This window comes from Trematomus bernacchii, unplaced genomic scaffold (assembly GCF_902827165.1).
Source record: "Trematomus bernacchii unplaced genomic scaffold, fTreBer1.1, whole genome shotgun sequence".
In the NCBI taxonomy this organism is placed as follows: domain Eukaryota; kingdom Metazoa; phylum Chordata; class Actinopteri; order Perciformes; family Nototheniidae; genus Trematomus; species Trematomus bernacchii.
Window position 1 is genome coordinate 1,003,167 of NW_022987560.1, and position 13,776 is coordinate 1,016,942.

Consider the following 13,776-nt stretch of genomic DNA (forward strand, 5'->3'; position numbering starts at 1 on the left):
GTACTTCTACTTGAGTACAGGATGTGTGTACTTCTACTTGAGTAAAGGATGTGTGTACTTCTACTTGAGTACAGGATGTGTGTACTTCTACTTGAGTACAGGATGTGTGTACTTCTACTTGAGTACAGGATGTGTGTACTTCTACTTGAGTACAGGATGTGTGTACTTCTACTTGAGTACAGGATGTGTGTACTTCTACTTGAGTACAGGATGTGTGTACTTCTACTTGAGTACAGGATGTGTGTACTTCTACTTGAGTACAGGATGTGTGTACTTCTACTTGAGTACAGGATGTGTGTACTTCTACTTGAGTACAGGATGTGTGTACTTCTACTTGAGTACAGGATGTGTGTACTTCTACTTGAGTACAGGATGTGTGTACTTCTACTTGAGTACAGGATGTGTGTACTTCTACTTGAGTACAGGATGTGTGTACTTCTACTTGAGTACAGGATGTGTGTACTTCTACTTGAGTACAGGATGTGTGTACTTCTACTTGAGTACAGGATGTGTGTACTTCTACTTGAGTACAGGATGTGTGTACTTCTACTTGAGTACAGGATGTGTGTACTCTTGCTCTCTCTGCAGACTTCTGATGATTCTCAGTTCTCTCTCTCCGTGTTATTAATGCATTCTCTCCTCTCTCTCAGCATTACACCAAAGACGCAGACGGCCTCTGCACTCGGCTCATTAAACCCAAATTGATGGAGGGAACGGTGGCAGCTCAGGATGAGTTCTCCAGGAGTAAGAACACACACACACACACTCCTCACACACACACACACACACACACACACACACACACCACACACACACACACACACTCTCCTCACACACACACACTCCTCACACACACACACACACACACACACACACACACACACACACACACTCTCCTCACACACACACACACACACACACACACACACACACACACACTCTCCTCACACACACGCTCTCTCCTCACACACACACTCTCCTCACACACACGCTCTCTCCTCACACACACACTCTCCTCACACACACACTCTCCACACACACGCTCTCTCCTCACACACACACACTCTCCTCACACACACGCTCTCTCCTCACACACACACTCTCCTCACACACACACTCTCTCCTCACACACACGCTCTCTCCTCACACACACACTCTCCTCACACACACACTCTCTCCTCACACACACACTCTCCTCACACACACTGTGTTCATATTGTCGTGGCTTCCTTCCCTATTTTTCATCAGGCCAATAGACGCCTTAAACCAGAGGTGTCAAACTCAAGGACTTCCTTTCCTGTGGCCCTCTGAAAGAATAGAATACGTTTATTATACGGTTACATGCCGCTTTACAGAAGCACGTTGCCCATAAACTACATGTCCCACAATGCATCTCGTTTTGTGACATGAGCACTGAAGAGACTTGCAATTATTCGCCCTAGACTTCTGCTTTCAGACGTAGTTCATTATTTATTACCCTATCTGATAATAATCCAATGCAGAGCCAATAATGTTATATAATACATTATATTATATATATAATATAATACATTATATTATATATATATAATATAATTATATATTTATATATTTATATAGTCTTAAAGTTACAACCGGCCTTTTGGGTGCAACCATGATGCTGATGTGGCCCGCCATGAAATGGAGTTTGCCCCCCTGCCTTAAGCAGACATTTCTAACTCTCTTTCTTTCCCTATCTGTGTGTGACTCGCAGGGGATGAGTTGTTTGCCTGGGGGTGATACTGTGCTCAAAATAAAATCACATGTAGTAACAAAGAAAAAGAGGCCTTTGCAATAGTCAAAACAAATCAAACAAAAAGAGGCAAAACTCAAATATAATAATAAGCAACTTAGGTCGTCTTTGTTCCTTCTTATATAACTTGCTCACTTTAAGGTTAATTGAATATATTGAAAATAATTTAGGAAAAGTAGAATTCTACCCTAGAAATATTTAAAGTGGCCCGATTACACTCTTTAGGGTTTCCCCTTCCCTGTGGTGTGTTCAATCACTTTTGAATGCATGTCAATGGTCTGCAGAGGCTGAAATCCCTGTGTTCCCTTCAGAGGGAGTTTCTCCTAATATTGGATATTTGGAGCTCATTATCTAGTTTTTAAGTTACTTAAAGGTGGGGTAGGTAAGTTTGAGGAACCGGCTCGAGATACACTTGTTGTTATATTCCATGGAATGCTCTTAACATCCCGATAGCAATGAATATCTGAAGTGCTTTGACAAAACATCCATAAAGAAATTTCATCTGTGGAAGCTGTAGTACTGTAAAAAGCACGACCAATCATTTTAGCCGGCCCGGCTAAAATAACTGGATGGCCTACCTGCCTGTCAGCCTTCCATCTGTGCACAAACTGATCTCGTGCCCTCATTGGTCATGTGCGCGTTCGTGTGTGTTGGAGGAGGGGCTCTGTAAGGAAGTGGGAGATTTTCTCCGGTTGTGTATTTTCAAATTCTAGCGATCTCGAGCCGGTTTCTCAAACTTACCTACCCCACCTTTAAGTGAGTTGCAAAATGAAATAACTTATATGTAAAAATAACAATATCTTTCCACAGTGTCTCGTCTTCATCAATGCGTGCTTTCCCCCGGTGTCTCACAGTCATATTGTTAGCTTCAAAGCATGGTTGTGTTGCCTGTGAAGTCCTCTAAATGTCTCCTCCCTCAGGCGGCTGGGCGCTGAACAGGAAGGAGCTGAAACTCCTGCAGACCATCGGAAAAGGAGAGTTTGGAGGTGAGGACATATTTCAGATCTCTGCGTTATTTAATGATAACATAATACCTGAGAGCAGAGGTGACCCCCGTGTGTGTGTGTGTGTGTGTGTGTGTGTGTGTGTGTGTGTGTGTGTGTGTGTGTGTGTGTGTGTGTGTGTGTGGTGTGTGTGTGTGTGTGTGTGTGTGTGTGTGGTGTGTGTGTGGTGTGTGTGTGTGTGTGTGTGTGTGTGTGTGTGTGTGTGTGTGTGTGTGTGTGTGTGTGTGTGTGTGTGTGTGTGTGTGTGTGTGTTGTGTGTGTGTGTGTGTGTGTGTGTGTGTGTGTGTGTGGTGTGTGTGTTGTGTGTGTGTAGTGTGTGTGTGTGTGTTGTGTGTGTGTGTATGTGTGTGTGTGTGCTGTAGTGTGTGTGTGTGTGTGGTGTGTGTGTGTGTGTGTGTGGTGTGTGTGTGTGTGTGTGTGTGTGTGTGTGTGTGTGTGTTAGATGTGATGGTGGGAGACTACAGAGGGAACAAAGTGGCGGTGAAATGCATCAAAAACGACGCCACAGCGCAGGCGTTCATCGCCGAGGCCTCCGTCATGACGTGAGACCCTCCTCTGACCTGCTGCTGTTAATAAATCAATAACACACACATCTCACACTCTTTGAATTATAACAATAATAATAACTTTATTTATACAGTACAAAACAAAGTGCAGCTTGAGATGACGTTGTTTTTAAAGTGTGCTATATAAATGAAATGTATTATTATTATTACCTTGCTACATCTGTTTTAGTGTGCACACGCAAACCCGTTATATATATATATGTATATTATTTATTCTGTTGTTGTCGGAGCAGAGACACCTTGATGTTTCCAGCTAACACTTGTTGTTGTTGTTGTGATTCTGTTGTTGTGTTTGTTTAGGCAACTGAGGCACAACAACCTGGTGCAGCTGTTGGGGGTGATCGTGGAGGAGAGGGGAAGTCTCTACATCGTCACAGAGTACATGGCTAAGGTACGTCACATGGGGGTTTATAAACGCAGCACGCTTTAAAACATGTGGGAACAATACTGGACTCATGCTCATCATTTCAAAAGTTGTTTCGGTTAATGAGGGAGTTTCCTAATATTAGATATTTAGGAGTTCATTATCTAAGAAATGTTTCCAGTTTTCTGACTAGTTTTGTAGTTTTTAGGTTTTTTAAGTGAATTAAATAACAATATCTTTCCAGGTTGTTTCGCCTTTATTAATGATTCTCTGGTGATATTAAGGTAATACTTCTCATTCTGATCATTATCAATGAATATATACATAAAGTCAATTAGTTAAACATACCAATGAAAACTATTATTATAAAACATTTGATTATTTAATACAGTTAAAAATATGGATCTAACGGATCTTTCCTCGTATGAATGTTTGTTAATTGTTGTGTAACCTGTTTGTTCCCCACAGGGCAGTTTAGTGGACTACCTGCGCTCCAGAGGAAGGACCGTGCTCGGGGGAGACTGCTTACTCAAGTTCTCTCTGTGAGTCTTCATCATCATCATCATCATCGCTCTTCATCTTCTTATTAGAGGCAGACTCATTTCACTCTAGCTCTCAAACTCTGATCCCACACTTTAGTCGCACTTTGATTGTTTCTGATTTTGTGTAAAGTGTCTTTGAGCACTGGGAGAAGCGCTATAAAAATCCAATGTATTATTAATATTATTATTATTATTATTATTATTATTATTATTATTATTATTATCATCAAGTCCTGTTGTGAACCCTGAAATGTTGAGTACCCCAAAGTGTTATGTTAGAAATGTAGAGTGTAGATCCCCAGCACAAAATAAATTGCCGGATGCTAACTTGCATATTTTAGGCAATTTGCACAATTAGCATAAATTGTGTTAAGTAGCATTATAGCTTATGTGGATATAAGTAAACAAAAAAATGGCCGATTTGGACAATGTCTGAGTGGTTTTGAGGGCTATGGATGATGCTGAATCCATTTCTGACTTTTGCAGGATCATAAATGGAAGTTTTAACATGAAAATGGTCATATTTGTGCTCTCTGTGGACCGATTGTGATGCATTTTGGATGCATTTTGAGATGTTAGTGGACTCTTGATCATTTGAATTGGACACATTGCTTATGTATAGGGTTAGTAAAGAAGTGTTAGAGGTAATAATGTTCATCTTGTGCTCTCTATATCCAACGACAGAGAGTACAGATATGGCCTCTTTCTGGTTAAAACTGCCATTTTTGATCCTGAAAATGACAGAAATGGATCCAGCATCCTCAATAACACTCTTTTTAAACTGTTGTCTGCATGGGCTATGATGCTATTCAATGCTTCTTAACACATCTTATGCTAATTGTGCAACATATGCGGGTTAGCATCCTGCCGTTTCTATGTGCTGGGGATCTATACTATACATTTCTATCGTAAAACTGAGGCGTACTGAACGTCTCCAGCTCACATCGCTGCCAACGAGACGATTAGATTTTCAGAATAGACAAACATGAGTCACATGAATCTGCTGCTCAGAGCCAGACGCAGAATGAAAGAGATCTTTGTTTACAGCTGAACTCTAAATGGATGCTTTTCAAGTCTTGATTTATAATTCTACACGCTGTAACTCAGCAGCCGGTACATAAGTGGAAACACTCGGATCATGCAGGCAGAAAAGGAAATATTTCATGATTCATTTCCAGTGTGTCACCCTCGAATGAACATGTTGGAGATGTGCAAGGGGTTAGATGTTAACCCTGAAGCAAGGAGAGGAGAAAGAAATGTATATTTAGCCTGTTTTCTATCTTCCATGTTCGAGTGATTATTATATTTCCACTGCATTCAACTTAAAGTAGAGTTTGGATGTTTGAAAGTGGTGTAATATAACTAAGTAAACAATGGAGGTACTTGTACCTGAGTATTTTCACTTTACCCCACTACATTTATTTTACACATCAAGTTACTTTGCATATTTATGATATTACAAAATATAAATCGACACACATTATCATATATTATTATTATAGGTTAAGCTAATCAGTAGTGCATCAAGTTATTCAAATGAACACATTTAAATAAAAATAATTGTTTGTGCATTTTACACACCAGGGCTTCCGCTAGGTTTCTTTCTTGTCCGGAAATAATTTATTTTACCGGACAAATTCGAAACTTACCGGTCATGTTTCAATAATATTAATAATAAGAAGAAGAATTGTGTAGCAGAGTTTCCGTTAGCAGACTATGACCGGATATGCTGATGTTTAAAACTCAGTTAATGGGGCTCATTTTTATATGAGAGGATCATAAATACATGGATCCTGAGATTGAAGCTCAACCCGGTGACGTATTCAGAAAAAGTCAGAATTTTTAGAAAAGTCAGAATGTTGAGAAAAAAGTCCGGATTTTGAGAGAAAGTCAGAATGTTGAGATTTTGAGGGGAAAAAATCGAAATTTTGAGAAAAAAGTAAGAATTTTTTGAGAAAAGTAAGAATTTTGAGGTTTTGAGGAAAAAGTCAGAATTTTTTGAGAAATACAGGATTTTTAGATTTTGAGAAAAAAAGCCAACATTTTGAGTAAAAAGTCAGTATTGTGTACATGACAGGATGTATGATTACCTAGAATAACCGGTATTCCTCCATCTTGTGACTGTGTAACTCCCTCTCTTGGATATCAGCATGTGAAGGACACTGTTCAGGAACTAGTTGATGCTCTGTATGTGATGACTACTTCCATTCTGGAGAGGATCAGAGATACATGGATCCTGAGATTGAAGCTCAAGCCGGAGACCAGTGAGATTTTTCTAACACTTATAATCTTCCCCCCCTCCCCTCTGTCTCTTCAGTGATGTGTGTGAGGCCATGGAGTATCTGGAGAACAACAACTTCGTGCACAGAGACCTGGCGGCTCGAAACGTTCTGGTTTCTGACGACAACATCGCTAAAGTCAGCGACTTCGGCCTCACCAAGGAGGCGTCGTCCATCCAGGACACCGGAAAACTGCCCGTCAAGTGGACCTCCCCCGAAGCCATCAGGGAGAAGGTGAGATACACGCCCGGGGTAATGTGCTGGTGCTTTCCGGGTGATTGTTTTTACTTAGTTTTGCTTGGGAAGCAGCGCAAGTAAGTAGGAGGTTTTAAAGGTCTCCTATTATACAATTTGTAGGCATATATTATAGGTCTCAGATATATACAAATATACAAAAAAAACATGTCTATGAAGTGTTTTGCTCAAAAGACCAAACAGATCATGCATTCTAGCCTCATATCGGGCCGGTCGGATAAGTCACTAGCGCCCCCCGTAGACTATTTCCGAGCGATATTTACTAGTGGTACCGTGGTGGGCCGGACGGATAAGTCACTAGCGCCCCCCGTAGACTATTTACTAGTGGTACCGTGGTGGGCCGGTCGGATAAGTCACTAGCGCCCCTGCACATATGTATGTGTAAAAGACATTAAAAAGTGCATTTAGCATGATGGGAGAGCTTTAAGTAGAGACAAAGTACATGTTCTGCCGAAGTTGAAATCATACGAAGCAAGAAAAACAGAAAATGTGACATGGCTGAGAATACATGCCTTACACGCTAGATTACATACGTGTTTTTGTATGATACCGTATATCCAAGAGACACGGAGAAAACCTGCCGTGTTCTGCGAGGTCAAACTACAGTTTTCTTTAGCAGGGAGGCTTTGACTTGATACTGATTTGTATTAGGTGGGATCAGTTTTCTTCTGCCAGCGTTCATAGACCTCATTGATCTTTATAGGCCTTGCTCCAAACAGCACGTCAAATGGACATTACAGATGTACATTTTTTGCTGAAGTTGAATTATATCAATCAAGAAAAACTAAAAATAGCACATGGCTGAGCATCTAAACTGCACATGACCTGGACAACAGGTCTAGATATCCGTGTGAATATGTATTATGGTGTGTATCCAAGGGAAAACCCTGTTTGCTCTCACAAGATGAACTCGAAGATGAAGATATATTTTGAGCCTGGCCTTAATTTCCTCTCTGAACATTTAGAGATATCTCTGTTTGTTGTCACCCCATGTTTCCTCACCTGACCTCTGAAGTAAACCAAACCACCAAAGAGCAGTGGTGCCATGTAACGTAGTACTTTTACTTAAAAGGTGTACAATTGACTTTTACTGTACTTGAGTATATATATTACACGCTTCCTCATACTATAGAGGGAGTATTGTACTATTGACACTACATTTAAAACACTTCCATACAGTATAAGATGAAATACTTTTTCTGTGTACAAAGATGTATTTGTGTGTGAGATATAATGTGGTACTTAAGTACTACGCAGTAGAATACAAAGTACCCAGACTCTGACCCACTTTGATAAACTACGACATTAAAAAGCTATATTCTGATTATATACGTTGTAAAAAGAGCCTTTTATTTGTAATAAATCAGGTATGTTTTGTTGATAATACTTCTGTAGTTTCACTTAAAGAGTTTTAAATCTGGAATCTTCCTTGTGAGGGAATATGGTGTTAATACTTTTACTGCTTTATATATTTATATTGTTAAAGAATATAGAAAGCACCTGAGTTGATAAAGACAAAGCCTCTTTCTGTATGGTGGGAAATACCTGCTTTGCTCTGAATGAATATCTGATTTGTGAATTCTGTCCTCCCTTTTTTTCTGTTCTCCAGAGGTTTTCCACCAAGTCTGACGTCTGGAGTTACGGGATCTTACTTTGGGAGATTTACTCCTTTGGGCGCGTGCCTTACCCCAGAATTGTGAGTACCTGAACGCACCATCACAGCTTTTAACCTCTAGAGAAAGTGTTAGTGTTTAGGTGGAAGAGGGGACTAACACTTCTATTAATGGTTTGGAACGAAGGATAGAAGGATGGATGGACTATGATGCAATATTACATGGCTTAGTTGAATACTCGATTCTGATTGGTCAATTCAGAACACGTGACACGTTGTTAATCCAGAACAGACAGACCGCTGTCAAGGACTTATTGACCGTTGTTAAGGACGCTCACATCTGCACAAAGAAGTCCGTTCGATTTAACTGTATACAGTTTGGCCGAAAAGCAAACTGCATGCAGTTTGCTTTTCTAACTGACAAGACAAGAGCAACAAGAAAACAGCGGAGAAGTAACGGGCAGAAACCCTCCTTTTACACAGCGGTCCAGACATAGACATCAAACGGCAAAACATATTCAGTGTGCAGTTCCTTTGGCATTAGGGCAGGGATATCTAGATACTTTCCAAGGTTTGACATAATGAATTGTGATACTTTTAAAGCAAGCAACGATGTTTTCAAATCTGTAATCAAAAAGCTCCGCCTTCCTGCCGTTGCTACGTTTTTCAAACGGTAACAACGGACTATTTTCCTTAGCGGATGCATGTCAATTTAAATCAATAAAACTTGGTCATTCATGCCGATCTAGATCCCTCCACTTCGCGTCGGGCTCCTGATCTGCCTGTCGGTGTTCTTTTCCCCATAATGACCGCGTCGCTGCACATTATCCCTTACTTATTACATGGCTTAGTTGAATACTCGATTCTGATTGGTCAATTCAGAACACGTGACACGTTGTTAATCCAGTAGTACAGACCGCTGTCAAGCACTTATTGACCGTTGTTAAGGACGTTCACATCTGCAGAAAGAAGTCCGGTCGATTGAACTGTATACAGTTTTCAAACCGACAAGACAAGAGCGACAAGAAAACAGCGGAGAAGTAACGGGGCAGAAACCCTCCTTTTTACGCAGCGGTCCAGACATAGACATCAAACGGCAAAACATATTCAGTTGCCAGTTCCTTTGGCATTAGGGCAGGGATATCTAGATACTTCCCAAGGTTTCACATCATGAAATTATCCCTTACATATTATACAGTAGATTAAAGAACCAAACTGTATATAAAATGGTTTATTTTAGCTTTTCATCAATGCACTACAACATTAAAATGCTACTTACAATTTGTAATTATAATCTTGGTCTGTACTTTAAACTGATTTTAGTAACTGCACACTTTTTATTTAATTGTTAGCATTATTTTGTAATCTGCCATATGTCTAATGCTGGGGAATCTTCAGTTGTGTTTCTGTAATGTGATAATTGTAGAAAATCAATAAATACATGTTTAAATAAAAATTAAAAAATGCTACTTACACATGAATGTACCAGTAAAAATAATAATATAATTAATGATCATTACACTCAAAGGGGCCACTAGTACTTTTACTTTGAGTACGCTAATGCTCACACACTTAAGGGCCCTTTTTTATGTAGTAATACATTTTTTAAAGAGTACTCTTACTTGTAAAGTTGTATTCCTATTTTTAAGAAGACCATGTAATACCGGCAGTGGCTCAGTCAGTCAGTCAGTAGGGGCTTGGACTGGGAGCTGTAGGGTCGCCGGTTCAAGTCCCTGAACAGACCTAAATATGGAGTGTGGACTTCTACTCGGAGAGGTCCCAGTTCACCTCCTGCCCTGCCGTGGTGCCCTTGAGCAAGGCACCGGACAACCCCCTTCCCCCCCACTCCCATTGCTCCCTGGGCGCTGTACAATAGCTGCCCACTGCTCCTACTACTAGACTCCTGGTGCTAGACTCCTACTACTAGACTCCTGGTGCTAGACTCCTGGTGCTAGACTCCTGGTACTAGACTCCTGGTGCTAGACTCCTGGTGCTAGACTCCCAGTACTAGACTCCTGGTGCTAGACTCCTGGTACTAGACTCCTGGTGCTAGACTCCTAGTGCTAGACTCCCAGTACTAGACTCCTGGTGCTAGACTCCTGGTGCTAGACTCCTAGTGCTAGACTCCTGGTGCTAGACTCCTAGTACTAGACTCCTAGTACTAGACTCCTGGTGCTAGACTCCTGGTACTAGACTCCTGGTGCTAGACTCCTGGTACTAGACTCCTAGTACTAGACTCCTGGTGCTAGACTCCTGGTGCTAGACTCCTAGTACTAGACTCCTGGTGCTAGACTCCTAGTACTAGACTCCTAGTGCTAGACTCCTAGTGCTAGACTCCTAGTACTAGACTCCTGGTGCTAGACTCCTAGTACTAGACTCCTGGTACTAGACTCCTGGTGCTAGACTCCTGGTACTAGACTCCTGGTGCTAGACTCCTGGTACTAGACTCCTAGTACTAGACTCCTGGTGCTAGACTCCTGGTGCTAGACTCCTAGTACTAGACTCCTAGTGCTAGACTCCTAGTGCTAGACTCCTAGTACTAGACTCCTGGTGCTAGACTCCTAGTACTAGACTCCTGGTGCTAGACTCCTAGTGCTAGACTCCTAGTACTAGACTCCTAGTACTAGACTCCTGGTACTAGACTCCTAGTACTAGACTCCTAGTACTAGACTCCTAGTACTAGACTCCTGGTGCTAGACTCCTAATGCTAGACTCCTGGTACTAGACTCCTGGTGCTAGACTCCTGGTACTAGACTCCTAGTACTAGACTCCTAGTACTAGACTCCTAGTACTAGACTCCTAGTGCTAGACTCCTGGTACTAGACTCCTAGTACTAGACTCCTAGTACTAGACTCCTAGTACTAGACTCCTGGTGCTAGACTCCTAGTACTAGACTCCTAGTGCTAGACTCCTAGTACTAGACTCCTAGTACTAGACTCCTAGTGCTAGACTCCTGGTACTAGACTCCTAGTACTAGACTCCTATTACTAGACTCCTGGTGCTAGACTCCTGGTACTAGACTCCTGGTGCTAGACTCCTGGTACTAGACTCCTAGTACTAGACTCCTGGTGCTAGACTCCTGGTGCTAGACTCCTAGTACTAGACTCCTGGTGCTAGACTCCTAGTGCTAGACTCCTAGTACTAGACTCCTAGTACTAGACTCCTAGTACTAGACTCCTGGTACTAGACTCCTGGTGCTAGACTCCTAGTACTAGACTCCTAGTACTAGACTCCTGGTACGAGACTCCTGGTGCTAGACTCCTGGTGCTAGACTCCTAGTACTAGACTCCTAGTACTAGACTCCTGGTGCTAGACTCCTGGTACTAGACTCCTGGTGCTAGACTCATGGTGCTAGACTCCTAGTACTAGACTCCTGGTGCTAGACTCCTGGTGCTAGACTCCTAGTGCTAGACTCCTGGTGCTAGACTCCTAGTGCTAGACTCCTAGTACTAGACTCCTAGTACTAGACTCCTAGTGCTAGACTCCTGGTACTAGACTCCTAGTACTAGACTCCTAGTACTAGACTCCTAGTACTAGACTCCTGGTGCTAGACTCCTGGTACTAGACTCCTGGTGCTAGACTCCTGGTACTAGACTCCTAGTACTAGACTCCTGGTGCTAGACTCCTGGTGCTAGACTCCTAGTACTAGACTCCTGGTGCTAGACTCCTAGTGCTAGACTCCTAGTACTAGACTCCTAGTACTAGACTCCTAGTACTAGACTCCTGGTACTAGACTCCTGGTGCTAGACTCCTAGTACTAGACTCCTAGTACTAGACTCCTGGTACGAGACTCCTAGTGCTAGACTCCTAGTACTAGACTCCTAGTACTAGACTCCTAGTACTAGACTCCTGGTACTAGACTCCTGGTGCTAGACTCCTAGTACTAGACTCCTAGTACTAGACTCCTGGTACGAGACTCCTGGTGCTAGACTCCTGGTGCTAGACTCCTAGTACTAGACTCCTGGTGCTAGACTCCTAGTGCTAGACTCCTAGTGCTAGACTCCTAGTGCTAGACTCCTGGTGCTAGACTCCTGGTACTAGACTCCTGGTGCTAGACTCCTGGTGCTAGACTCTTAGTGCTAGACTCCTGGTGCTAGACTCTTAGTGCTAGACTCCTGGTACTAGACTCCTGGTGCTAGACTCCTAGTACTAGACTCCTAGTGCTAGACTCCTGGTGCTAGACTCCTAGTGCTAGACTCCTGGTACTAGACTCCTGGTGCTAGACTCCTGGTGCTAGACTCTAGTGCTAGACTCCTGGTGCTAGACTCCTGGTGCTAGACTCCTGGTGCTAGACTCCTAGTGCTAGACTCCTGGTGCTAGACTCCTGGTACTAGACTCCTGGTGCTAGACTCCTGGTGCTAGACTCCTAGTACTAGACTCCTGGTGCTAGACTCCTAGTGCTAGACTCCTAGTGCTAGACTCCTGGTGCTAGACTCCTGGTGCTAGACTCCTGGTGCTAGACTCCTGGTACTAGACTCCTGGTGCTAGACTCCTGGTGCTAGACTCCTGGTACTAGACTCCTGGTGCTAGACTCCTGGTGCTAGACTCTTAGTGCTAGACTCCTGGTACTAGACTCCTGGTGCTAGACTCCTAGTGCTAGACTCCTGGTACTAGACTCCTGGTGCTAGACTCCTAGTACTAGACTCCTAGTGCTAGACTCCTGGTACTAGACTCCTGGTGCTAGACTCCTAGTACTAGACTCCTAGTACTAGACTCCTGGTGCTAGACTCCTGGTGCTAGACTCCTGGTGCTAGACTCTTAGTGCTAGACTCCTGGTGCTAGACTCCTGGTGCTAGACTCCTGGTGCTAGACTCCTAGTGCTAGACTCCTGGTGCTAGACTCCTAGTACTAGACTCCTGGTGCTAGACTCCTAGTGCTAGACTCCTAGTACTAGACTCCTGGTGCTAGACTCCTGGTGCTAGACTCTTAGTGCTAGACTCCTGGTGCTAGACTCCTGGTGCTAGACTCCTGGTGCTAGACTCCTGGTGCTAGACTCCTAGTGCTAGACTCCTGGTGCTAGACTCCTAGTACTAGACTCCTGGTGCTAGACTCCTGGTGCTAGACTCCTGGTACTAGACTCCTAGTGCTAGACTCCTGGTGCTAGACTCCTAGTACTAGACTCCTGGTGCTAGACTCCTAGTGCTAGACTCCTAGTACTAGACTCCTGGTGCTAGACTCCTAGTGCTAGACTCCTAGTACTAGACTCCTAGTACTAGACTCCTGGTGCTAGACTCCTGGTGCTAGACTCCTGGTGCTAGACTCCTGGTGCTAGACTCCTGGTGCTAGACTCCTAGTACTAGACTCCTGGTGCTAGACTCCTAGTGCTAGACTCCTAGTACTAGACTCCTAGTACTAGACTCCTAGTACTAGACTCCTGGTACTA

The 13,776-nt window shown here is 43.0% G+C and overlaps 1 protein-coding gene across 1 annotated transcript in view; it reads left to right on the forward strand.

Moving 5' to 3' along the window:
• LOC117477341 (tyrosine-protein kinase CSK) overlaps nt 1–13,776 on the forward strand; it is a 69,971-nt gene that overhangs the window by 52,837 nt on the left and 3,358 nt on the right. The window contains exons 6-12 of the mRNA XM_034124024.1: nt 651–744; nt 2,692–2,757; nt 3,218–3,317; nt 3,642–3,732; nt 4,174–4,247; nt 6,565–6,760; nt 8,391–8,477. Of these exons, the coding sequence (XP_033979915.1) occupies nt 651–744; nt 2,692–2,757; nt 3,218–3,317; nt 3,642–3,732; nt 4,174–4,247; nt 6,565–6,760; nt 8,391–8,477 (708 nt within the window). The remainder of the gene's footprint in view (nt 1–650; nt 745–2,691; nt 2,758–3,217; nt 3,318–3,641; nt 3,733–4,173; nt 4,248–6,564; nt 6,761–8,390; nt 8,478–13,776) is intronic.